At 47.3% G+C, this 25,366-nt stretch overlaps 1 protein-coding gene and 1 pseudogene across 1 annotated transcript; both read left to right on the plus strand.

The window, feature by feature from the left end:
* Positions 1-11,424: 11,424 nt before the first annotated feature.
* Positions 11,425-18,684, plus strand: LOC128124957 (leukocyte immunoglobulin-like receptor subfamily B member 3). Its single transcript, XM_052761871.1, has 15 exons — positions 11,425-11,458; positions 11,617-11,652; positions 11,833-12,108; positions 12,242-12,547; positions 13,507-13,785; positions 13,912-14,217; positions 14,442-14,738; positions 14,983-15,285; positions 15,548-15,598; positions 16,499-16,615; positions 16,990-17,065; positions 17,144-17,181; positions 17,411-17,463; positions 18,212-18,367; positions 18,445-18,684. The coding sequence occupies exons 1-15, from the start codon at positions 11,425-11,427 to the stop codon at positions 18,622-18,624; spliced, it is 2,508 nt and encodes an 835-aa protein (XP_052617831.1). The 3' UTR covers positions 18,625-18,684.
* A 3,617-nt stretch (positions 18,685-22,301) lies between these two features.
* On the plus strand, positions 22,302-25,096 carry LOC128124212 (leukocyte immunoglobulin-like receptor subfamily B member 3-like; annotated as a pseudogene).
* The last annotated feature ends 270 nt before the right edge of the window (positions 25,097-25,366 follow it).

A 25,366-nucleotide genomic window follows, 5' to 3' on the forward strand; every position in this document is an offset into this window, starting at 1 on the left:
AGAGGCTTGGGGCTCAGGGAGATGGGAGTGGGGGCAGGGCGTGGAGACTGCAGGGTCTGCCAGGGGTCTTGGAGAAGGGGATCCTTCCAGGTGGGGCTAGCAGGGAACCTGCCCGGTGGCCAGAACCTGGGGCCAAGTTGGGCAGGTCTTCCCTGGAGTGGCTGGTGCCCAGGGATGGGGTCCGGGGCAAGGAAGGGTACTCACCAGTTTTCCAAAAGGGAAGTCTGGAGCAAGATGGGAGCTGGGGGCCGGCCTCTAAGTCTCAGGAAGAGGCTTGGGGCTCAGGCGGATGGGCGTGGGGGCAGGGCGTGGAGACTGCAGGGCCTGCCAGGGGTCTTGGAGAAGGGGATCCTTCCCGGTGGGGCTAGCAGGGAACCTGCCCGGTGGCCAGAACCTGGAGCCAAGTTGGGCAGGTCTTCCCTGGAGTGGCTGGTGCCCAGGGATGGGGTGCGGGGCAAGAAAGGGTACTCACCAGTTTTCCAAAAGGGAAGTCCGGAGCAAGATGGTAGCTGGGGGCCAGCCTCTAAGTCTCAGGAAGAGGCTTGGGGCTCAGGGAGATGGGAGTGGGGGCAGGGCGTGGAGACTGCAGGGTCTGCCAGGGGTCTTGGAGAAGGGGATCCTTCCAGGTGGGGCTAGCAGGGAACCTGCCCGGTGGCCAGAACCTGGGGCCAAGTTGGGCAGGTCTTCCCTGGAGTGGCTGGTGTCCAGGGATGGGGTCTGGGGCAAGGAAGGGTACTCACCAGTTTTCCAAAAGGGAAGTCCAGAGCAAGATGGGAGCTGGCGACTTCAGGACCAAGCCATGCAGAGCACACTGCATGGCAGATTTAGCTTTTGCTAGTACAGACAAAAAAAATTGTTTCTGTGCTACACGCTGTTTTAATGGAGGCATAGAACCACTGCTCCCGAGAGTTGGTAGTAGCATGGCTCCCAGAGCTGGTGGTAAATGTACTACCACCATGTTGAAAAACTGAGGTGGGAGGAGTCATCAGCCAAGGCTGCTGCTTCTGTTCTAACCACTCTTCAGTTTAAAGCAATAGATTCACAATAAAAGAGATTAAGATGGAATAAACCTCTAAACAGTTTACAATGTGTATAAAAATATATGTAAGCTTAAAAGAGAGAGGAAAAGGAATATAGATGGTTATATAAAGGAATAGATAATTTAAAAAATAAAGTCTTTAAAGGGAAAGTAAAAGTAATATAAAAAATAAGCCACATGAAGATAAAAATCACACAGAGAATCTGGATTGCATTGTCTTTGGTATTTTTAACTGGAGAGAGACATTTGATTATAAAGGTTGCTAAGTTAAACTAATATATGTATTTTAAAGGTATCTTGACTTCAAAATTTGGATCTAAGATTATGTTGCTTTGGAAAGGAGGCTCTGCTTTTGCACAGGAAATGAGAGGCTATGGACTTGTTCCAGTTTAAGATGGATCAGATCTGATCAAGAGAGACCTTCTGAATCTTAACAGATGGTATCTATCAACAAAGGTTATAGCTGGTCTTCCCAGGACTTGACCATTATCTCGAATTTTTCAGGATCCCCAAAAGACAACCACTGCCCCCTGTCAGCAGGAAGTAGCCTAGAAAACTATGCCCACATCCACAAAAACTGGATTACGGTTATTTGTCTTTGTTTAGAGATTGATTACAAATTGTAATTGGTCATAGTCAATATCTTTCTAAAGAAGAAAAGGGGACAGAGATATAATAAGATAAAAGGGTAAATTATTAAATCTACTTTTAAAGAGCAACAACTTGTTTGAAATGTCTTACAGTGCTAGGGATTTTAGTTTATTGATACAAATTTAAAGTTAATTTTGTTATACTGCATACATATTTCTACTCTCAAGGAATTATGTTTATGTAACTCATTTAAATTATAATGGATGATTACGAAATACAGATTAATAATTAGTCATCCATGATAATCAAATTTATAGTCATGTTAGCTTAGTCTTCTAGCTATACATGGATATATTTCAATTAAGTAGGTAATCTTCAAAGACTTCAAAGACCTACAGAATATGGCATCTAAATGTTTTAAAAACTTAGACCTTCTGGACAGTGAGACACATCTGCTCCTGGCAGCACTGATTTACTTCAAAAAGGAAGAGGGACGTCGAAGACACTCCATGTGGAGTTTATCTTCTTCTTGGCAAAATTAGCCATTTGGGCAAAAAACTGCTCTTGCCCGTGCTTGGATGGGAGCTCCACCTCAAGCCCTGGCACCCTGGTATCCCTATACCTAAAGATTCTGGAATGTTTGGGTGGGAGATCCACATCACACAGCTCCTCCCCAAACCTGCACCTTCAGAATTCATCAAATACAAGACCACTCCCACAGGGGATATGTAAGTAGCCAGAAAACAGACTTGTGGTTCTTCCAGTCTTGTCCCCTTCTCCTCTCTGTGGGGGACCGTGGAATCTCCTGGGAGCACTTTTCCCATTAAAACTGGACTTTTCCTGATTGGGTCTGATTGAATTTGTCAAGACAGCAAAGAGGCCTTCAGGGGGCCTAAAACTTACCTTCTGGAGGTTCCACAGAGGAGGGGTGGATTTTTCCCCACTGGCCCAGAGCCACTTGGTGGGAAAACACCCTCTCCCCAACACCTGCTCTCTGTCAGACTGAGATCAGCTCCTGGTTAGGTAAGTTTCCTGTTCAAGTCATTGCCTAGGAGGCCCAGGGCCTCTTCATTTTTCGGAGTGTCTTGCCAGAGACACAGCCATGCCAGGCCCCTGACCCCTTCTGGAGCACAGGAATGCCTCCGTTCCACCTGACCCTTTCCAGTGTGGAGGGCTGCCTCCGCTCCACCCCACCCCATTCCAGAGTAAAGGGCTGCCTTTGTTCCATGGGACCCCTTCTCCAGAAGACGTTGTGTTGAAGGGAATTTCCCACACCTCCCTATTTTTTTGACCCAAGATTTACCACAATGGATGCATTGTGCTAGGCTTCAGGTCCCCAGCATAGGCTTGAGAAACAGCACTTGCCATTCAAAGCCTGCTCCCCAAATGCCTGCGGCGTCTTTTACAAAATCTATTCAAACCGGGGTTACAGAACTGCCCTATGTCCACGGTTTTGGGGTTCTGTGTTCCTGCCCTCCCTACAGGGGCCAATGTCTCACTGTACAGGTCCATTCACTGCTGGAGACACTGACCGCTCCCCTTCCCTTCCCCACTTCCCTCAAACTCTACCTACATAACTTTCTCCCCAGGGCGATAAAATCTAAGACCAAATGCCTCCTCCTTACCCTCCTTCCTGTCCTCCCCTCCCCCCACTGCTCCCCCATCTCCCAATGCCTCAACCTACACACTGGCCTAACGCCCCCAAATCTTCCCCGGTTTCTTCTTGTACTCGGTCCTGCCAGACTCCTGCCTTCCCACCCATTTCATTTCTCAGTCAGCGTCAGATATTACAAAAAATTAAAAAAGGCTGAGGAGGATCCCCAAGCTCCCCTACAGGAATTGGTGAAAATGGCTTTTAAAGTTTTTAATGCTTGAGGATGGCAGCCGAGTCAACTTGACAGACAAGGCTGCAACAGAATACACTCCAAGCCCAAGCCTTAGCAGCTGCTCTGAGGCCATCAGGGTCCCCCACAATGGGTACAAGGGAAGTTGGCCATGAGGCTCCATCTCTCTGGAGCTCAGCCCAAGTCAACTCTGCCAAAAACCTGCTTCAAATGCGGCAAGCAGGGCCACTGGTCACAGTATTGCCCTGGCCCCCAGCCGCCCAGGAGGCCATGTCCTGTCTGCCAACAGCATGGGCACTGGAAATCGGAATGCCCGCATGCAGGCTGGTCCTCTATGTCATGCCATGAAGGTCCAGCCTCACCAACACTGGCAACTGAGAGCTCCTAAGTCTGGTGGAAAACTCACATGGCCTAGACTCCCATTGCCCTCTCCAAGCCTAGGGTGATGCAGCACATAATGGGTAAGCCCATTGACTTTCTTTTGGACACGGGAGCTACCTATTCTGTTTTGACATCTCACTCAAGTCCTACAGTTCTCTTACCAATTTCTGTCATGGAGGTAGACAGGATTCCTTCCTTCTTACTTAAGACCCTGACACTTCCCTGCGTTCTTGCATGGTGATTCTTCTCACACTCTTTTTCTAGTCATACCTGCTTACCTTACTGCTTGGTCCCAATGTGCTCAGCCTTTTTGGGGCCACGCTCACCTTGGCCCCCACACTCTCCTGAGTATTTCACAAGTCCATTCACAGGAGACCTCTTGATTAGTCAGCATCTGCACAAGGTTTGAGGACACCAACCAGGCAAGGATTGGCAGGTGGACTTCATTCATATGCCCACACCTAAAGAACTCTGTTACCTCCTAACTGTGGTTGACACCTTTATCCTCAGGAAAGGTTGAGAAGGCCAGTGGATTCACCAAACAACAGCTCACCAAGCTCTCCATTGAACTCAGGTTATCTTGGCCCTCCCTTCTCCGCATTGCCCTTACCCACCTCCAGACCACCCCATGTTCTCCTACAGGCTTGAGCCCTTTTGAGCTCCTTTACGGAAGGCCCTTCCTCCTCAATCACCACCTCCCGGCCTAAACTCCCCCACCGGCTGGGTATCTCCCCTCCCTCTCTCTTCTGAGGTCCCTTCTCCTTTCACAAGCTGAGAGTCATCTCCAAGCCTCAACACCAACAGACCCAACTGCCCCTGAGCCTGCCCTGCTCTCCCCAGGGGACACAGTACTTATCAAACAGCTAGCTCCTGAGTTTCTTGAGCCCCGATGGAGAGGATATTATACTGTGTTATACTGTGATTCTCACCACGCCCTCGGCTGCCAAACTCCTGGAACATCCATGCTGGTACCATCTCTCCACGCTCAAATGAGCACCTATTCAGGATATGTGGTCTGTCCAGCAGCTGGGACCCACCACCCTCCAGTATTCCAGATGCCCCTATAAAGGGTCTATCTGCTCTTCTGCACTGTACATTCATCTTTACAGTACAACTAGGGCTGATGTTAATGATCTATTTTTTCCTAGAAACTTGCCTTCTTTGCTTCCTTAAAAAACAGATGCCTGAGGTCTCCAGGATGACAATTAACCAGATGCCCCTCCACTGACATCTACTGCTGAATGTGAGATCACCAATTCCCGACTCCTCTTCCCCACATCGCCTCATGTCTGCAGAAAGTAGACAGACTTGAACCAGCGTCCCTATACCCAAACAGTCTAGAATGTTTGGATGGGAGCTCTACCTCAAGCCCTGGCACCCTGGCACCCTGGCACCCTGGCATCCCTATACTCAAAGAGTCTGGAATGTTTGGGTGGGAGCTCCACCTCATACAGCTCCTCCCCAAACCTGCTCCTTCAAAGCCCATCAAACACAGCTCCTCCCCCAGAGAAGCTCAAGACCACTCCCACAGGGGATATATAAGTGGCATCCCAGAAAACAGACTTGTGGTTCTTCCAGTCTCATGTCCCTGTCTCCTCTCTGAGGGGCCGGAGAATCACCCTGGAATGATTCACTCATTAAATTTGGGCTTTTCCTGATTCTGTCTGATTCAGTTTGTTGCAATGGTGGAGAGGTCTTCAGGAGGCCTAAAACTTATGAGCCTGGACTGCTGATAGTATGTTGTATAAAATGGACATGCAAGACCCATAAGAAGGTGACCACCGAACTTTGCAAGATGGGATGGCTCTACAGGTTTCTGCTTCACAGAGGACACTGTCAGATATCCTACAGGACACACAGAGAAGCAACTAAAAAACTCTAGACCTATTGGCTGAAGATGGATGCCCCAACATTACAGAGGAAATTTGGATGACTGTCCAGGAAGGCAGCTGTCTCTCTCATTCAAAAGATTTTTGAAAGTTGCTTACAATGCACTTCCTGTTTACTTAGGTAATATTATATCCTTCTGAGGTCTTTGATGTAGTTGAAGACTAATAGTTATAATTTTCCTTGGTTATGATAGAAGATAAATTAGATATGAAGCTTTAGACTCACAAATATAAGATAGATGATAGAATATTTCCTTTAATTTTGCAAAATACAAATAGACTAAATGACCCTGTGCAAGCTGTCCTCTATGCCATGCCATGGAGGTCCAGCCTCACCATCTCTGGCAACTGAGAACTCCTAAGCCTGGCGGAGAACTGACACAGAGACCTGGAACTGTTATTCTTGCTTGAGAACTGTTCTATTATATGTAATTTTACTATGTTAAAGTTAAAAACTTCCTTTTTGATTAGACAGAAAAGGGGATGTGCTGTGGGATATCTTTCTGTATGCTGTGAATATGTGTTGCTCTGATTGGTTAATAAATAAAGTGCTGATTGGCCAGTAGCAGGCAGGAAGTATAGGTAGGATAAGCAGACAAAGAGAATGCTGGGAAGAGGAAGGACTGAGTCAAGGATTACTAGCCAGACACAGAGGAAACAAAATGACAAGGCAGAATTAAGAAAAGATACCAAGCCTTGTGGCTAAAAATAGATAAGAATTATGGGTTACTTTAAGTGTAAGAGCTAGTCAGTAATAAGCCTGAACTAATGGACAAGTAGTTATAATTAATATAAGCCTGACCCTATATATTTATTTGGGGGATGCAAGTGGCAGATTTGTTTCAACTGCCAGCTGGCCAGGACACAAAAAAACTTCCAACTACAGAACCTACTTACAAAAGGATAGACAATCACTCACTGCCTCAAAAGGCAAAAACATAGATACAGTGTGGCTGCACCAGGAGTCACACAAACACAGCCTATACTCAAGATCCAGTCACATAGATTCTGCCCAGTACTGAGCTGGATTCAAGACAGAGACTCCCCTACGTTCCACCATGAGCTGTTTGTGAAAAGCAACAGAAACTGTCCTCAGCAGGGCACACTCTCATGGACACACAGGTTTAGAGGACTCACCCAGCAAAGTTTAACTGGCTATGTGGTCAGTAACTGTGCTGCATGTGGAGTGCTGTGGATAAAGGCCATGGGGCAAGGTTGAAGAAGAATCTTGATCCTACATCCTGGGCAGTTGATATCCACCAGCAAACATGATGCCTGTGATTAAACTCTACATCTGACCATCTGTGTCAGAGAGGACGGATGAGATGCCATGTGTGACTATCAGTCATCTGAGGCAAGTTCATCACATGGAGCTCATGGCACCATGTCAAGTGTTGGTGTTCCATTTCACACAGGTCCATGAAGGAAACAGGGTCACTCCAGGAAGAACTTTGGCTTATGCAGAAGCAGGGGAGCTGGTTTCTGGTGAGCTGACTGACTTTTGCTTTACAAATGTTTTTGATTGTAATAAAATTTACATGTTAGCACATCAATATCCCTATACAAAAACCTCTTATCTGAAGGTATCCAAAGGAGACAAATGCCAAAGTCACAAGTCCTCTCAGTTTTCTGAGTGCTCCTATAACCAAATTTTGCATAGGTGTGAACCTTTCAGGAAGAACTCAGATAATATTTACATGCTTCATGTGAGTATCCAACACAAAAGGTAAGAATCACAAAAGGCAGATCAAAGCCTAGATGCTAAGACTCCTGAATACAAGCCTGCTGCAATGCTCTAAAGGAACTCTTGCTACATGATCAGGAGAGGGCAGCAGCTATTCTCAATGACAATAATGCCTGTGGGGAGGTAAGTGTGAATGAGTTCACAGCACTTGGTGCAAATCTGACTGGTTCAAATCGAATGCCCAATCACTTTCTCTCAGGACAGGAAAAATAGCTGTCCATGAAATCAACGTCATGATGATGAAACCTACAGAGACAACCGAACCAAGCTAGTAGGAACTCATAAACTTTAGACAAGCATCAGTGGAGCCTGCATGGAATTGGACTAGGGCCTCTGCATGAGCCAGACAGTTGTGTAGCTAGGTCTTTTTCAGGGACCCTGGCAGTAGGATCACAATCTATCCCTGGTAAATGAGCTGACATTCCGGGGCCCATTACCTATGGTGGGACACCTTGCACAGCCTTGATGCAGGGGGAGGGGTTTGGACCAGCCTCAACTGAATGTACCAGGCTTTGGTGACTCCCCATTGGAAGCCTTAACTTTTGGAGGAGAGGATAGGGATTGGGTTGTGAGGAAAGCTGGGGGAAGTGGAAAAAGAATGAGAGGGGGATCTGTGGTTGGTATGTGAAATGAATAAAAAAAATTCTTAATAAATTTGAGAATGAAAATGAAAGACGGTCATAACGGAAAATATAGGCAATATTTATATATGAACCCATATATGCCCAAGGTCAAATTAATTCTGAAAATAAATGAATAATTAAATAAATTTTAAAAAGAAATCAATAAGATAGCCATGTGACATGCTGGACATGACAACTTGCAGGTGTGCAAAAGACAAAAGGGCTGGGATAGGGATATCCCCTTAGAAATGGATGTAATGAAATACGTGGGACATATGCCCAGTGTGGGAGCTTTATAGTAAATGTATTTTCATTATTTCTTTGAAGATAATCACATGCATAAAATGTACTTGATCCTATTCACCACATATTCTAGGGGTCTTTTTCTTTCCTTTAATGAGACGGGGCCTGATATAGCCCAGGCTGACCCCAAACTCATTGCATAGTAAGAGTTTCCTTAAACTCCCAATACTCTTAGCTCTGCCTCCTGAATGATGAAGTCAAATACTTGAGCCATAACATCAGATTCATGGAGTACTGGGGATTAAACCAAGACATCTAAGAATGTCATACAAGTACTCTATCAACTGAGCATTTTCTGATGTAGTAAAGGACATATACAGACAGATTCACAAGATAGTAATTATTCATAATGACACAGATACAAAGAGGAAATTAAGGAAATCTTTTGGGCTCGGCAACAAGAGGAGGAAATATTCAGTGACCTCTATGTCATTCTCCAGTGACATACAGGACTTGTGTATGACCTGAACCCATGCTTTGAAGTGACACTAAGTTAGAGAATTTTCCCCATGTGACACATTCCTAGCATGGGGTCAACACTGAAGAGGAGGTTGAAAAATTTTACCACCAAGACACAATGGATGATGACAATAAACTCTTTCTAGACACTGCAGAACAGTTGAAAATCTGAGCTACAGTGGTTGAGATGACATCTACAAGCCCCATGTAAACACAATGCAGAACAAATCAAGTACAGGGATGGGATATGGGCACAAAGTCTCACCCAGAGATGAAGAGCTATTGGCATCTGATACCTTCTGAGAGAGAGAGAGAGTCATTTTCTTTAATGGTGTGGCCCCTGGATATATGATCAAGATTGTGGGAAGCACAAATTGAGCTGCATGGGAGGAAGAGAACAGAAAGTTAGGTGTGTAAGGAAGGACAGCAGATTTTCTACAACTAGCGGGTCACAGAAAGAATCAAAAATAAAATCGGGTCAGTGAAAAGGGATCCAGAAAGGGAGGGTGGATTCTACCGAAACATAATACATACTGATATGACATTTCCAAACAATTAAGTTAATAAGACCTGGTTTGGTGACCCACATCTTTAGTCCAAACACTTGGAAGCAGAGGCAGGGGGATTTCTGTGAGTTCCAGCCCAGCCTGGCCTACAGAACCAGCTCTAAGGACAGCCAGGGATCCACTGAGAGAGCCTGTCTCAAATCAACAACAACAAAAATAATTCAATGCATAACCATAAGAAAATGATAACAAGTGAAAAAATTTAAAGTAAGATCAGAAATTGACCATTACAGGACAAAGGAAGTGTAGCTCAGGGGTCGAGTGTGTTCTTAGAACACTGGAGGCGTTGACAGCAATCCCTGGCACCAAAAGGAAAGGGATATTTTTACTGAGCCCTGTTTCTCTTCAACTAGGTTGCCAAATAGACACAAATATGCTGATATTTGGCAAAGCCCTCAAGGCTTAGCCCAGTGACTTCATAGAGAATGTCAAGGCTGAGGTCTAAGACAAGGAAGGGATCCTACCTGGCCAGCAGCAGCTGGTGTTTGCTGCCAACAGACAGAACACAGCTGCACCCTGGCCAACAGAAAGGTCCAGAAAGAGTCCCACTCTTCACCTGGTGCTGCGCCTGTGTGGTAGCATCATAGAGCCATCCCTTTACCAATTTCTCCAGAGACACAACTGTGACAAAGCCATGTATTGCTGCCCACACAGTTGGTTTTAATGTGGCAGCGCAATGTTATTCATTAAGTGGCACTGTTACCGAGTGAGAAAGGCCACGAGGCACAACAAAACCCACTATCAAAGTTTTATTGGGAGAAGAGAGGGACAGAAGAGAGCATGACCAGGCCTGTGGAAGACATGTGCAGGGGGAGGGAGGGGAGTCTGTGTCCTGCTTCTTATGGATTCCCCTGCACATGCCCATATGGTCTTATGGAGCTACACCACACATGTGATCACGCTGCACGCTGGATTACATAGGATGTAAGACCCCTTGCTTGGGAACTGAACTGTGCCTGTGCAGTCAAAAGTTGGGGGAGTCGCCAGGAATTCAGCACACACCTGCACCCCTGTATAGTCAAATACCTCAAATAGAAGGGTGGCCACACACACAGCCTGTGCCCAAGAAAGTAAAATAATGCTGGGACCTTGTTTGGCCTAGGACCCATGGTAATCAATGCATTTCTTTTTTGCCTGAAGCAGAAGGACTAAGGAAAGTCAGGATGCTAAGATTGGATTAGTGACACAGGTCAGTGTATGAGTGCTGCTGCCAATTTCAGCCCTGACTCTGATCTACATTATGCAAGGAGAACACTGTCTTCTGTAGGTGTCCTCTGATCTCCATGCATGTGCTGTGACATATGCGAGTATTCACACATGAAGGAAAAAGTGTAATATATTATTATTACATAAGTGTAATTTAAAGGAATAAGTATAAATAAATAAATAAATAAATAAATAGGAGTAATTTAAAGTTGTAATGGAAAGTACACACATCAAAAAAGAACAACCAGAAATAGCGGTGCGCATTTGTTACCCAGCACTTGAGACTATGAGGAAGATGATTATGAATTTTATTCCATGCAAATGTACACAGCAAGACCCTTCACACAAACCTTCAAATATTTCAAATATTAAAAAGTATTTAACATTAAAAAAACATGAAATAAAGAAAGCCCACATCTAAATTTGTATTTCATGTGTGTAATAGTCACACATGTGTTTTTATGTGTAATATTTATACAGTTCCATCCAGGTGGAACTGACAAAGATGAGGACAGATGAGACAGACACTGATGGGAATATGGAAATGTCATCAGTGAAAAAAACTGACTGCAGTCTATTACCTGAACTAGCCACAGCCTTGGGGAAGTCAGAGCCTGGGCCTGAGGAAGGAAGTTCCCCTTCCTGTGGGGCTTCTGAAGTATAACCATGTCATAGGGAGTGGCCAACCTCCAGAGGCCACACCCTGTGTCTCCTGTCCCTCCAGACAGTCTCTGTAGCTCTGCCCATGAGCACAGTTGCAGCCTCCAGGAGGAGATGCCATGACCTTCACCTTCACAGCCCTGCTCTGTCTGGGTGAGATATGGAGATGGGGAGGGGATACTGTGGTCTAGGAATGGCCCCACAGCCCAGCACTGGCCAATTAAAAAACCCCAGGGTCTTAGGAGGTTCTGCAGAGGCGAGGACCTGCTCAAGCTTCAGGCACAAACCTCTCACAGGAAACTCTCTTCCAGGACTGACTCTGGGACTGGGAACCCCAGTGCTGGCAGGTGAGTGAGTGTCTGCAGCTGTCCTGACCTTCATTTCTCATCATTCGTGCAGCCATGCCTGGGCAGTGAGGATGGAGAACAACACATGTGTGCTGACCCTGGGGATGGCGGGAGGGTTGGGGTTGGGAGCTGCAATCTGAGGATGGCTGCCCAGGTCCTAGCTGTTTTTTTTCCTTGTAGGGGCCCTCCCTAAGCCTGTCCTCACAGTACAGCCAGACTCTGTGGTCTACAAGCAGACTATGGTGATCTTCTTGTGTGAGGGGACCACAGAAGCCAAAGCATACAGATTCTATAAAGGACAACAATGGCACACAGAGAATCCACAGAATCCTAAGAACAAGGCTGAATTCTCAATCTCAAAAATAGCCCATCACCAAGCAGGACAATATCACTGTCAATATCAGACTCATGATGGATGGTCAGAGTACAGTGACGCCCTGGAGCTGGTGGTGACAGGTGAGAAAATGGTCCCCAGTCTCAGGCTTCACTGTCAAGAAGCGAGTCTGCTCTTATGGGTGCCCTCCCCACCTCACAACCCTGGAGGGTAAGGAGGCCTGATACATTGAACTGATTCCTGTTTCTCTCCCAGGAGCCTACAGTAAACCCAGCCTGTCAGCCCAGCCCAGCCCTGTGGTGACTGAAGGAGGGACTGTCACCCTCCAGTGTGTCTCATGGCAGTCATATCACAGTTTTGTTCTGATGAAGGAAGGACCACAGAAGCTCTCCTGGACACAGGAATCACAGTATAACTACTCTACTGGACAGTTCCTGGCCCTGTTCTCTGTGGGCCCTGTGACCTCCAACCAAAGGTGGACATTCAGATGCTACAGCTTTAACAAGAACAGCCCACAGGTGTGGTCAGAACCTAGTGACCCCCTGGAGCTCCTGTTCTCAGGTGAGGAACTCCAGCCTTTCCCTAGAATGATGTTGAAGTGATACAGGCGTCAGGGAGTCCTTGGTGTGTGGAATGTGTGAGAAGACACAGCTCCAGTGTCCATTGACACAGAGCAGAGGAGACAGAGGACACAAGATATAGAATCCAAGACAGACGGTGACAGCAAAGCCCAGGAGGTCCAGGACAGAGATGAATCCTTATGGGGCCTTCTGTTACTCTGGATCAGCTCATGTACCATCCACAACAGCTCAGGGAACCCCATAGAAGAGAGGGGGAGGGGTTGTAGGAGCCAGAATGGTTGCGGCACCAGGAGAACACAGCCCACAGAATCTACTAAGCAGGCATCATGAGGGCTCACAGAGACTGAGGCAGCAGCCATGGAGCCTGCATGGGTCTGCCCTAGGCCCTCTGCACACATGCTGTGGTGGTTTACCTTGGGTTCTTTTTTGCTTTGTTTCTTTTTTAGAGTTTCACTGTGTAGCCCTGTATATCCTGGAACTCACTCTGTAGACCAGGTTGCCCTTGAATTCACAGAGATCTCCCTGCATCTGTCTCCTGAGTGCTGGGATCAAAGGCGTGCACCAGCATGGCCTGGCTAGCTTGGGGTTTTTGTTAGACTCGTAACAATAGGAATGGGGATGTCATGACACTTTTGCCTGCATGTGGGATCTTTTCCCCTCTACTGGATTCCTTGTCCAGCCTTAATATGGGTGTGTACCTAGTCTTGTTGCATGTTGTTATGCCTTCTTCGGTTAATATCACTGGGAAGCCTTCTCTAATCTGAAAGGATACAAAGGAGCAGTGGATCTTGGGGACAGGGGTGGCAAGGAGGCTGTTATCACGATGCATTATATGACAGAAGAATAAATTGAAAAGATAATAACAGTGCTATCCACAGTGAGATTTTCTCTGTGCCACTGCCAAACACACCCAACTCCTTCTCTCCTACTTCCTTGCAGGGACCCTCCACAAACCCACCATCAAGGCTGAGCCAGGCTCTGTGGTCTCTTCCAGGAGTTCTGTGACATTCTGGTGTCAGGGGGCCCTGGATGCAGAAATATGTGTTCTGCATAAAGAGGGAAGCCAAAAACCCTGGGACACACAGATCCTAGAGAAGCCTGAGAACAAGTTCTCCATCCCTTCTGTGACACAGCAACATGGGGGACAATATCGCTGTTACTATTACAGCTCAGCTGGCTGGTCAGAGCGCAGTGACACCCTGGAACTGGTGGTGACAGGTGAGGGGACAGTCAGGGTGTCTGTCCCAGACTCTGCTCTCAGGTGTATTCCCTTCCCACAGCCTAGACCTGGAGAACACTATGGTTGTGTGAGTACACGTAACAGTCTGCCTCCTTCTCTCCTAGGAATCCACTACAATAAACCCAGCCTAACAGCCCTGCCCAGTGCTGTGGTGACCTCAGGAGGAAACATGACTCTCCAGTGTGTCTCATATCAAGGATATGTCAAGTTCATTCTCACCAAGGATGACCAGAAGTTCCTCAGCTCTCTGAACTCACAGTTTATACACAGTATTAGGCAGTACCAAGCCTTGTTCTCTATAGATCATGTAACACCAGACCACAGAGGGACATTCAGATGTTACGGTTACTATAAGGATACCCCACAGTTGTGGTCAGTACCCAGTGAACCCCTGGAAATACACATCTCAGGTGAGTCAGTGCCATCACTGATCCATCAATTTTTGACACACTAAGCCCTTTGCCTTGGACCTGTCTCACTGTTAGTTGTGGGTGGAGAGTGGGAGAGGAAGATCTGGTGGCTGAGCCACAGCTCTACTCCTGGGGAGAAGTAGTGACATGTGCAGGGCAGGATGGGAGGGGATAAGTGTTTAGTAAAAAACCAGATCCTCAATCACTGGCCACCTTCCTTCTAGGCCTGTCCAAGAAGCCATCCTTGCTGACTCACCAAGGCCATATCCTGGACCCTGGGAAGACTCTCACCCTGCAGTGTTGCTCGGACTTCAACTATGACAGATTTGCTTTATACAAGTTAGGGAGAGCTTACTTCACCCAGCATGATGGCCAATGGACCCAGAGTGGCCTCTCCTTGGCCAACTTCACACTGGGCCCTGTGAGCAGAACTACTGGAGGCCAATACAGATGCTATGGTATAAACAACCACTCCTCTGAGTGGTCAGCCTCCAGTGACCCCCTGGACATCCTGATCACAGGTGAGGAACTAAATAGATTCCCTCAGGTACCTAACCACAGCTTGGGCTCTCATGGGGGAGTTAAGGAGGGGATGGCTAGGAAGAGGGACAGAGATCTTATTCAGAAACAGATGCAGAGGCAGGAGAACAGGAGAGGGGCTCAGGCAGAGAAAAGAGACAGAGTACCAGGTGCTCAGGGCAGACCCAAGTGAGGTGTGAGCTCAGAACATTGAAGGCAGCCTCTCATCTTCCCTCTTCTCTTTAGGACACCTTCCCTTCAGTCCTTCCCTCTCAGTGAAGCCTAACTCCACAGTACACTCGGGAGACAACGTGACCCTGCTCTGTCAGTCAACATACCCGGTGGACACTTTCATTCTGTCCAAGGAGGGAGCAGCCCACCAACCCCAGCGACTAAAATCAAAGTCTGAAGCTTGGGACTTGCAGGCAGAATTCTCCATGAGTGCTGTGACCTCTGCCCTCTCAGGCACCTACAGGTGCTATGGATCTCAAGACTCATCTCCCTACCTGTTGTCATATGGCAGTGTCCCTGTGGCGCTCACGGTCTCAGGTGAGGTAACCCTGAACTCTCAGGGTGACTTACAGTCCAAACCCTAGGAGAGCCCTTGACTTGGGTGGGATTAAGGGGACAGTAGGAAGGTTAGTCAGAGTCACTTTCCCTGCCAGAGAAGTGGATGTCAGCAGCAGTCATTCTCATAATGTCCACTCCATCCCCTATTACAATCTAGGTTTCAGGTAGACAGCAAGAGGATCTTGGAGAGGTTACCGGATAGTGAGCAGAGACCCTCACCCCTTCTTGTTCTGTGCCCTAGGACCCACTGGAACCTCCAGCCCACCACCCTCAAAGTCCATGCCAACAGCTGGTGAGTATCAGGCACCTCAGTGCAGAAAGTAAGCTCCATCCCCAGGCTGCCTCACAGCTCTTAGCCCACTAAAGTCCTTCTTCTCTGTCACTTTAGTTTGTGAGTAAAGAAGGCAAACAGAGATCCCAACAAAGACCCCAGTGACCCAGGACTTAGAGGTTGTGATAAAGAAGTTGGCAGCCAGAGAGAGAGTGAGAGTTGTTCTTGCTCAATCTGGAGGATGGGACAAGTAGGTGAGGTGGAGGGCAGGGATCCAGGACATTTGCCTCCCCATCCTGCCTCTCAGGCCCTGAGAACAAACCTCTCACCTGCGTGGAGTCAGGCCCCAGAGGCTAATAAGGACTCTGTTGGAAGGTGGGGCCCAGATAGGCAATAGCTAGTTATGGGCTCCACACAGCTGCTCCTGGAGACGCTGACTTGAACCAGCCTTTCCCTTTCTGGATTGGCTGCTGTTTCTCTGAGTAAAAAGGGGAGAAGCCTGGTCCACGTGTCTAAATTTCTTTCAGGGCTGGCCTTGGCTGTGACCTCTCCTGACAGAGGAGTCCCCCAGAACCTGATTCTGCAGTGGGTCTGTCCCACAGTGGTGGTGGCATGTGCAAGGGTGGGGCAGGGGGTCAGGGCAGGGCATTCAGGCTCCTTCCCTCCAAATCATGAGGCTCAGCTCAGGTGGAGAGAAAAGAGATGGAAGTAAGAGTCCCTGGGTTCGACTCCCAGCTCTGCCACTTCCAGTCAGGTGATCTGAGGCAGGTGAACTGTGGGAACAGAAAAAGAGACAATTCCTTGTTGATTGATTGTGAGGATGGGAGATGATGAGTGCAAAGACCCAGCATGCATCTGTCACACAGTAGGTACTCAGTTAAGCAGCAACATTCCCCACTCATGACGTCACTTGTGCCTCAGGACTGGAAGGGTACCTGAAGGCTCTGGTCGGAGTCTCTGTGGCCTTCCTCCTGCTCCTCTTCATTCTCATCTTCCTCCTTCTCCGACGAAGGCATCAGGGAAAATTCAGGAAGGATGGTGAGTAAGGTGTGGGTGACCTGGGTCTCAGGTGGTGGTAGGTTCCCCTGTAAACAACCAAGCAGGGGATCAGGACACCAGCCCCGCCCTCCAGGGAAGCCTCAAATGGGCTGGGTAGTTTAGAAACACTTGCAGATCTCAGATCAGAAAGATCATGCTCTCAGAACCTGTACAATGTCAGGTGTTCTGTGAGCTTCACCATGTCCTGGGACATTCGCTCACTCACCCATGGTGTAAAGGTCCCTTCCTTCCTTCCTTCCTTCCTTCCTTCCTTCCTTCCTTCCTTCCTTCCTTCCTTCCTTCCTTCCTTCCTTCTGTCCTTCCCTGTACATGCCTGGGGGAGGGGGAGGCTGAGACTCTTCTCTCTCTTGCAGCCCAGAAAGATACAGAATTACAAATTCCTGCAGGAGCTGCAGAGCCAGTATTCAGAGACAGTGGCTCCCAGAAGAGGTAACTCATGGCCAGAGACATAGACCCCCACCTTCCTGACACACCTCACTGCCAACTGACCTCTTCTTGTCTCTCCAGATCCAATCCAGCTACTGCCACCCAGGAAGAAATCCTTTGTGAGATAAAGAGGGTGCTGGGGAGGGAGATGTCTGAGGACCCAGCATTTCAGGGGTGGTGGAGAGGCTCTGGGGTCTTTGCTATTTGGGTCTGAACTTCACACTATAGACACAGGGCTATCACAACACTCCCTGATTCTCTGTCCACATCTGGGGCAATGTAGGAAACCAGGGGTCAGAGTCATCCCTAGACTCTGATCAGGAGACATTTTGTTTGTTCTTCTGACAGATGCTTCAGTAAAGGACACAGAGCCTGAGGATGGTGCCAAGATGGACAGTTGGGTGAGGTTTCTGTCCCTATCGACAGTGCTAAGGACTTAGGGCCCAGTTTAGTTGAGGGGATGCCTTTTTTTGTTCTCCCTCTCTTGGCCCTCAGAAGCAACCACAGCTGACCCTTTCTTCCCTTCCGCAAGTACACCCTGCCTCACTCTCTCCTGGTTTTCCCGGGATCATGTGTCTCATCGATCCTGTCCCCTTTCTGGTTCCTTGGCATCTGTCTGATTGTCTTCTGAGGGGCAACCTGGATAGGAAAGCCCACAGAAACATTTATTGAACTAGCAGCTGTAGGCAAGAACAAAGGGACTTGGGCAGAAACGTGGGGTTTTGTACTGTGTGTGTGGATGTTTTACAAGCATGTATGTCTCTGCACCACATGCCTGCATGGTGCTCCCAGGGGCCAGAGGAGAGTGTCAGATACCCTGGAATGAGAGTTACATATGAATGTAGGTTGCCTTGTGGGTGCTGGGAACCAAACCTGGATCCTCTGCAGTAGTAGTCAGTACTCTTAACCACAGAGCCATCTCTCCAGCCTCCAGAAACGTGTTTTCAAGAAGATGGACTGTGTGGGTACAACCAAGACAGTTAGAATGTCAGGATAAGAGGCCGGAACTGTAGGAAGGAAGCCCCGGAAGATCCCATCAGGGATGCTGTCATCTAAATGGGTCACTCTGGTCATGCTGTGGAAAACTGACCAGAGCTCCCCAGGGGAACAGGGAGACACTGTCTTTCCCTCACTACTTCCCTGCTACAGAGACCAGCTGAGGAAGACCCCCAGGGAGAGACATATGCCCAGGTGAAAGGCTCCAGGTTCAGGAGGGCAGGAGCTGTCCTTCCTTCTGTCATGTCAGGAGAAGTCCAGGACAGCAAAGTTGGACAGCCAGAAGATGACAGAGAGGTGGACACTCAGGTGGGTCCTGTCCTCCACAGGACTTCAGCATCCCCCAAGACAAGCATAAACCCTCCCCCCACTCTCTCCCACTCCAGGCTGCTGAATCCGAGGAGCCCCAGGATGTGACCTATGCCCAGCTGTGCATCAGGTCACTCAGACAGGGGACAGCTGCACCTCCTCCCTCCCAGGCAGGGGAAGCCCCAGAGGAGTCCACTGTATATGCTGCTCTGGCAGTCACTCAACCGGGCTCTGTTCCCAGTAACAAGGAGCAATGACCCTCTGCATGCCAGGAGACCTAACAGAGACCTCCATGGGGTTCTGTGAACTTTTGGGAACCCAACTGCATTTTAACTAACATCATACATTTTGGAAATAAAGCAGGTTCCTCAATAAACACGTGAAAAGAGAAACTAAATAGAAGGGAATGGTTTCACACTGAGTACTAATTTAATGACATCACTCATCAAAGCCGTGAAATGAGAAAATTTACAGGCTTGGTTGCACAGATACATAATCCCAACCCCTGGGAGGCTGAGGCAGGAGAATTGCCTTTGTTTTGTTGTTATCTTGGCATACCTACTGAATTTCATGCCAGCCTGAGCTACAGATTGAGACATGTTTCACACATTAACCACCAAAGACCAGGGTGGAGGTACACTCCTGAAATCCTAGCACTTTGAAAGTGTGGACAGAAGAATCAAGAAGTCAAGGTCATCTTCACCTTCATAGCACAGGAGTAAGAGGTCAGCCTGTAACACATGTGACACATTTAAAATAAATAAGCCAGGCATGGTGGAGCAAGCCTTCAATCTCAGCACTTACGAGGTAGAGACAGGCACGTCTCTCTGAGTCTGAGGTCAACTGGTCTAATAGTGAGTTCTAAGTATCCAGAGCTACATAGAGGAACCATGTCTCAAAAAATAAGTAAATAAAATAGGGCCAGTGAGATGGCTTGGCCAGTATAGTTACTTGCCACCAAGCCTCATATCCTAAGCTCAATCAGCAGGAATTGGAGAAGGAGAAAACTGACTCCCACAACTTGTTCTCTGACCTCCACCTATGACCTTGGTGTCTTACCCACACCCAAGAAATAAATAAAACAATTTAAAATATAAACTAACAATCATAAATGAAAGCTGGGTATGGTGGTATAGGCCTGTAAACCCAACAAGGCTGGCCTTGCTCTCCTTCTGCCTTGGTTCCTGGTATGTACAACCATATATTCATTTTATTTTCTTAAAGGTTTATTGTGTTTTATTTATGTGTATGTATATGTGTTTGTATGTTTTTATGCCATGTGTATACCGGGGCCTATGGAGGCCAGAGTGGACATTGGAGCTGGAGTTATAGATGTTTGTGAGATACATGCTGTGGATGCTGGGAACTGAACTCAGGTCCTCAGCAAGAGCAGTGCATGCTATTAATCACAGAGCCACCTTTCCAGCCCCCCCTACATTCGTTAAAAATCCAGTAACAGCAGAGCATTATGAACAATTTTATGCGAACATTAGGAGCTGGACATAAAATGGACAGATCCCTTGATTGCCCAATAAATACAAAATCTTCGTGACTTCCCACTCATTGAACACACTGTCACTAGGAAAGTTCCCCTTTGGAAATTCTGTTTCTGGAAGCTGGTGACTTTTTCCAAATGTTTGTGTGCTTGAAATAAAGACATTACAAAACTAGAGAAAGAGGAAATATAGCCCAACATAGTTTATCAAACCAGAAAAATACTATTAACAAAACCTGACAAAGAAAACCTAGGAAGAAAGTTCTTTCACATCAGCCCAGATGGGACCCCTTAAAAAATTAATGAGCTAACAACCAGGGAGCGTGCATGAGACTGACTGAGACCCCCTGCATATATATTACAGTTGTGTATCTTGGTCCTATGGGACTCCTAACAGTGAGAGCAGGGGCTGTCCCTGACTCTGTTGCCTACTTTTGGGACCCATTCTTCCTACTGGTTGCTTCATCTATCATTAATAGAAGAGGAGGTGCCTAGTCTCACAGCAACTTTATATATAATGGCTGGCTGATATCCATGGGAGACCCTCTATTTTCTGAAGAGAAACAGGAGGAGGAGGTTATTAATTTAAGAGTGGGAGGCATGTGAGACCTTGGTGGAAGGGTATTTTGAGGGGCGACTAGTGTGCTGTGGAATGTCGTTCTGAATGCTGTGAATGTGTGTTGCTCTGATTGGTTGATAAATAAAATGCTGATTGGCCAGTAGCCAGGCAGGAAGTATAGGCAGGATAAGTAGACAAGGACAATGCTGGGAAGAGGAAGAACAGAATCAGGAGTCAGCAGCCAGACACAGAGAAAGCAAGATGACAAGGCAGAGCTGAGAAAAGGTACCATCCATGAGGCTAAACATAAAAAAGAATTGTGAGTTAAGTGTAAGACCTAGTCAGTAATAAGCCTGAGCTAATGGATGAGCAGTTATTTTTTTTTAATTTATTTTGCAATACAATTCAGTTCTACATATCAGCCACGGATTCCCTTGTTCTCCCCCCCTCCCGTCCCCCTCATCTTCCCCTCAACCCCGCCCCCATTCCCATCTCCTCCAGGGCAAAGCCTTCCCCACAGACTGAGGTCAACCTGGTAGACTCAGTCCAGGTAGGTCTAGTCCCCTCCTCCCAGGCTGAGCCAAACAATCCTGCATAGGCCCCAGGTTTCAAATAGCCAACTCATGCAATGAGCACAAGATCTGGTCCCACTGCCTGGATGCCTCCCAAACAGATCAAGCCAATCAACTGTCTCACCCATTCAGAGGGCCTGATCCAGTGGGGACCCCTCAGCCATTGGTTCATAGTTCATGTGTTTCCATTCATTTGGCTATTTGTCCCTGTGCTTTATCCAACCTTGGTCTCAACAATTCTCGGGATGAGCAGTTATAATTAATATAAGCTTCTGAGTGATTATTTTATAAAATGCTGTGGGACTGTGGGTGAGAGATTTGTCTTGACTATGGGACAGGCAAAACACAGCAAAACTTCCAACTACATTTGGCATATCATTGTGGAGCTCTCAAATTTCCATAAGGCCTAAAAGAGTTTTAAGGGCTTCTAAACACACAATAATGGAGCCAAAAACAGCTTTCTACTTCATGTCTCATGTAGGTCGAGATATAGAGACACCAAGGTACAGAGAGGCTGTGGCGTGCAGACTGGAGCTACAGTATGGTGGGTTCATGGTGTACGGTCTTGAGTGCAGCAGGCAGATTCCTGCTACTGTACACAGTGGCCTCTGCAAGCCATGCAGCATGCTGTCTGATGGATTTAGCTTTTGCTAGTACAGCAAAAAAAAGAGATAGAGAGGTTTCTGGGCAACACGTTGCTTCTTAGAGACAAAGACACACTGCTTCCCGTAGTAGGCATACTTCTGCCATGATTGGAAGCTGAGGTGGGCGGAGTCAGCAGTCAAGGATTTCCTGTTGGTCCTAGCTTTCAGCAGTTTAAAATCTCTCCTAGTCAGAAAAGGATTATAGATTCACAATAAAACAGATTCAGGCCCAGCAGTGGTGGCACATGCCTTTAATCCCAGCACTTAGGAGGGAGAGCCAGCCTGGTCTACAGAGCGAAATCCACTACAGGCACTAAAACTACAGAGAATCCCTGTCCTGAAAAACAAAACAAACAAACAAACAAAACAAAAACAAAAACAGATTCAGATGAAATAAAACCAGAAATCGTTTACAATGTGTGTAAAAATGTACGTAGGCTAGAAAGATAGAGGAATAGGAGGATAGACAGTTATGTAAAGAAATAGATAGTTTTTAAAAATAAAGTCTTTAAAGAGAAAGTAAAAGTAATATAAAAAAGAAGCCACATAAAGATGGAAGTCACACAGAGAGTCTGGATTACATAGTCTTTGGGATTTTAAACTACAGAAAGACATTTGATAATCCAAGACCCCCTGATAGGTCTCTGATAGCACCGTGGCCCAGATGACCCAATATCCAGAATGGCTTCAAGGCAATACAGAATACAGAGAATATAGCATCGCAGACTATTCCAGTCAGGACTTGACTTGGGACCCAGTGCTGGCAGGTGAGTGAGTGTCTGTGGATGTCCTGAACTTCACTTCTCATCATTCCTGCAGCCATGCCTGGGCAGTGAGCATGAAGAACAACACATGTGAGCTGCCCCTGGGGATGGCTGGAGGTTTGGAGTTGGATCTGCAATCCGAGGGTAGGTGTCCTGGATCCTAAGTTCTCTTTACCTTGCATAGGCCCTCCCTAAGCCCATCCTCATGGTACAGCCAGACTCTGTGGTCTACAAGCAGACTATGGTGATCTTCTTGTGTGAGGGGGCAACAGGAACCAACGCATACAGACTCTATGAAAAAGAAAACCAAAAACTAAAGTGCATAGAGTTTCTACAAAATCCTAAGTACAAGGCTGAATTCTCAATCTCAAAATTAGCTGATCAACCAAGCAGGACAATATTGTGGTCAATATCAGACCCACAATGAATGGTCAGAGTTCAGTGACTTCCTGGAGCTGGTGGTGACAGGTAAGAGGACACAGAGGATCCCAAGCCTCAGGATTGACTGTCAAAAAGTGAGTCTGCTCTTCTGGGTGCCCCCCAACCTCACAGCCCTGGAGGATAATGAGGCCTGATACATTTAACTGATTCCTCCTTCTCTGCTAGGAGCCTACAGTAAATCCAGCCTGTCAGCCCAGCCCAGCCCTGTGGTGATTGAAGAAGGGAATGGCACCCTCCAGTGTGACTTGTTACAGCAATATGACAGGTTCATTCTGACTAAGGAGGGCCTCAGAGGCTGTTCTGGGTGCTGGACTCATAGTAAAACTACTCTACTAGAGAGTTTCAGGCCCTATATTCTGTGGGCCCTGAGACCTCCAGCCAAAGGTGGACATTCAGATGCTATAGCTTTAATAAGAACAGCCCACAGTTGTGGTTAGAACCTAGTGATCCCCTGGAGCTCCTGGTCTCAGGTGAGGAACCCCAGCCTTTCCCTAGAATGATGTTGAAAAGATACATACACCGCACTCGGGAGGCAGAGCCAGGCGGATCTCTGTGAGTTCGAGGCCAGCCTGGGCTACCAAGTGAGTTCCAGGAAAAGGCGCAAAGCTACACAGAGAAACCCTGTCTCGAAAAACAAAAAAAAAAAAAAGATACATACACCAGGGAGGTCTTGGTGTGTGGTGTATGTGAGGGGCCAGGGCTCCTGAGCCCATGACACAGAGCATGGGAGAGAGAGGGACACAAGATACAGAATCCAAGACAGAGATTGACTGCAAAGCTCAGGAGGTCCAGGACAGAGATGAATCCTAATGGGGCCTTCTGTTACTCTGGATCAGCTCATGTACCATCCACAACAGCTAGGGGAACCGACAGAAGAGAGGGGCAAGGGGTGCAGGAGCCAGAGCACTCAGGACATCAAGAGAACATGGACCACACAAGCAAATATGCAGGGATCATGAGGACTCACAGAGACTGAAACAGCAACCACAGAGCCTACAGGGGTCTGTCCTAGGCCCTCTGCACACATGCTATGGTTGTTTACCTTGGATGTTTTCCTTTGTTTTGTTTTTGAGTTTCACTGTGTAGCCCTGGAGGCCCTGGAAGTCACTCTATAGACCAGGCTGGCCTTGAACTCACAGAGATCTGCCTGCATCTCTTTCCCGAGTGCTGGAATTAAAGGCATGCACCACCACCTCCTGGCTAGCATGGGGTCTCTGTTAGACTATAACAACAGGAGTGGGGATAGATCTAACTCTTTTGCTGAATGTGACATCTTTTTCCTCTTACCGGATTGCCTTAACAAGCCTCAATATGAGGGTGTGTGGCTAGTCTTATTGCATTCTGGTATGCCTTATTCAGCTAATATCACAGGAAACCTGTTCTTTCTGAAGGGAAAAAGAGGAGCAGTGGATATAGGAGAGAAGAGTAGTGGGAAGGCTGCTGTCAGGATGTATTGTATGAGAGAAGAATAAATTAAAAAGAAAAAATGCCATCTGCAACTGTGACTTTCTCTGTGCCACATTCCGACAGACCAAACTTCTTTTCAACTACTTCCTTGCAGGGACCCTCCACAAACCCACCATCAAAGCTGAGCCTGGCTTTGTGGTCACCTCAGAAAGCCCCATGACCATCTGGTGTCAGGGGAGTCTGGATGCAGAAATATAAGTTTTGCATAAAAAGGGAAGCTAAAAACCCTGGGGCACACAGTTCCCAGGAAGCCAGAGAACAAGGTCAAGTTCTCCATCCATTCTGTGACACAGCAACATGTGGGACAATATCGCTGTTACTGTTACAGCTCAGCTGGATGGTCAGAGTGCAGTTACATCCCGGACATAGTGGTGACAGGTGAGGGGACAGTCAGGGTCTCAGCCCCATGATCTGGTCTCAGAAGTATTGCCTTGACAAAGCCTATCTGTGAAGTACATTGTGGCTTGTGAGTCCATGTAACAGGCTGCCTCCTTCTCTCCTAGGAATCCACTACACTAAACCCAAACTGTCAGGCATGCCCAGGCCTGTGGTGACCTCAGGAGGGAACATGATTCTTAAGTGTGTCTCACAGGAGGGATATGACAAGTTCATTCTCACCAAGGAAGATCAGAAGTTCCTCAGCTCCATGAACTCACAGTTTATACACAGTATTATTCAGTACCAAGCCTTGTTCCCTATAGATCATTTTAGAGCAGACCACAGAGGGACATTCAGATGTTATGGTTACTACAATCATACCCCACAGTTGTGGTCAGTACCCAAGTGAGACCCTGGAAATAAACATCTCAGGTGAATCAGCCCCATCATTGACTAATCATTTTTGACACCCTTAACCTTTGTTATGGAGTGAATGCCAGCAGAGAATCCTCGAGCAATGTCCACTTCATTCTGTATTGCAATACCGGTTAGGGGTAGAATGCATGAGGATCTTGGGGAGGTTATAGACCCTCCTCCTATACCTAAGTCAGCAAACTACATGCTGGGATCAGGGAATGGAACTGACCATGTCAGGAGTCTCAAACTTTGCTTCCATGTG

Source organism: Peromyscus californicus, unplaced genomic scaffold (genome assembly GCF_007827085.1).
Source record: "Peromyscus californicus insignis strain IS unplaced genomic scaffold, ASM782708v3 Scaffold_4__1_contigs__length_199733344, whole genome shotgun sequence".
Taxonomy (NCBI): domain Eukaryota; kingdom Metazoa; phylum Chordata; class Mammalia; order Rodentia; family Cricetidae; genus Peromyscus; species Peromyscus californicus.

Bases quoted from the DNA above. Each gene is read 5' to 3' on its own strand.
- LOC128124957 (XM_052761871.1), top strand. From the start codon at position 11,425: ATGACCTTCACCTTCACAGCCCTGCTCTGTCTGG. The intron at 12,109-12,241 runs GTGAGAAAATGG...TTTCTCTCCCAG, and splicing joins CCTGGAGCTGGTGGTGACAG to GAGCCTACAGTAAACCCAGC. The intron at 18,368-18,444 runs GTGGGTCCTGTC...CTCCCACTCCAG, and splicing joins ACAGAGAGGTGGACACTCAG to GCTGCTGAATCCGAGGAGCC.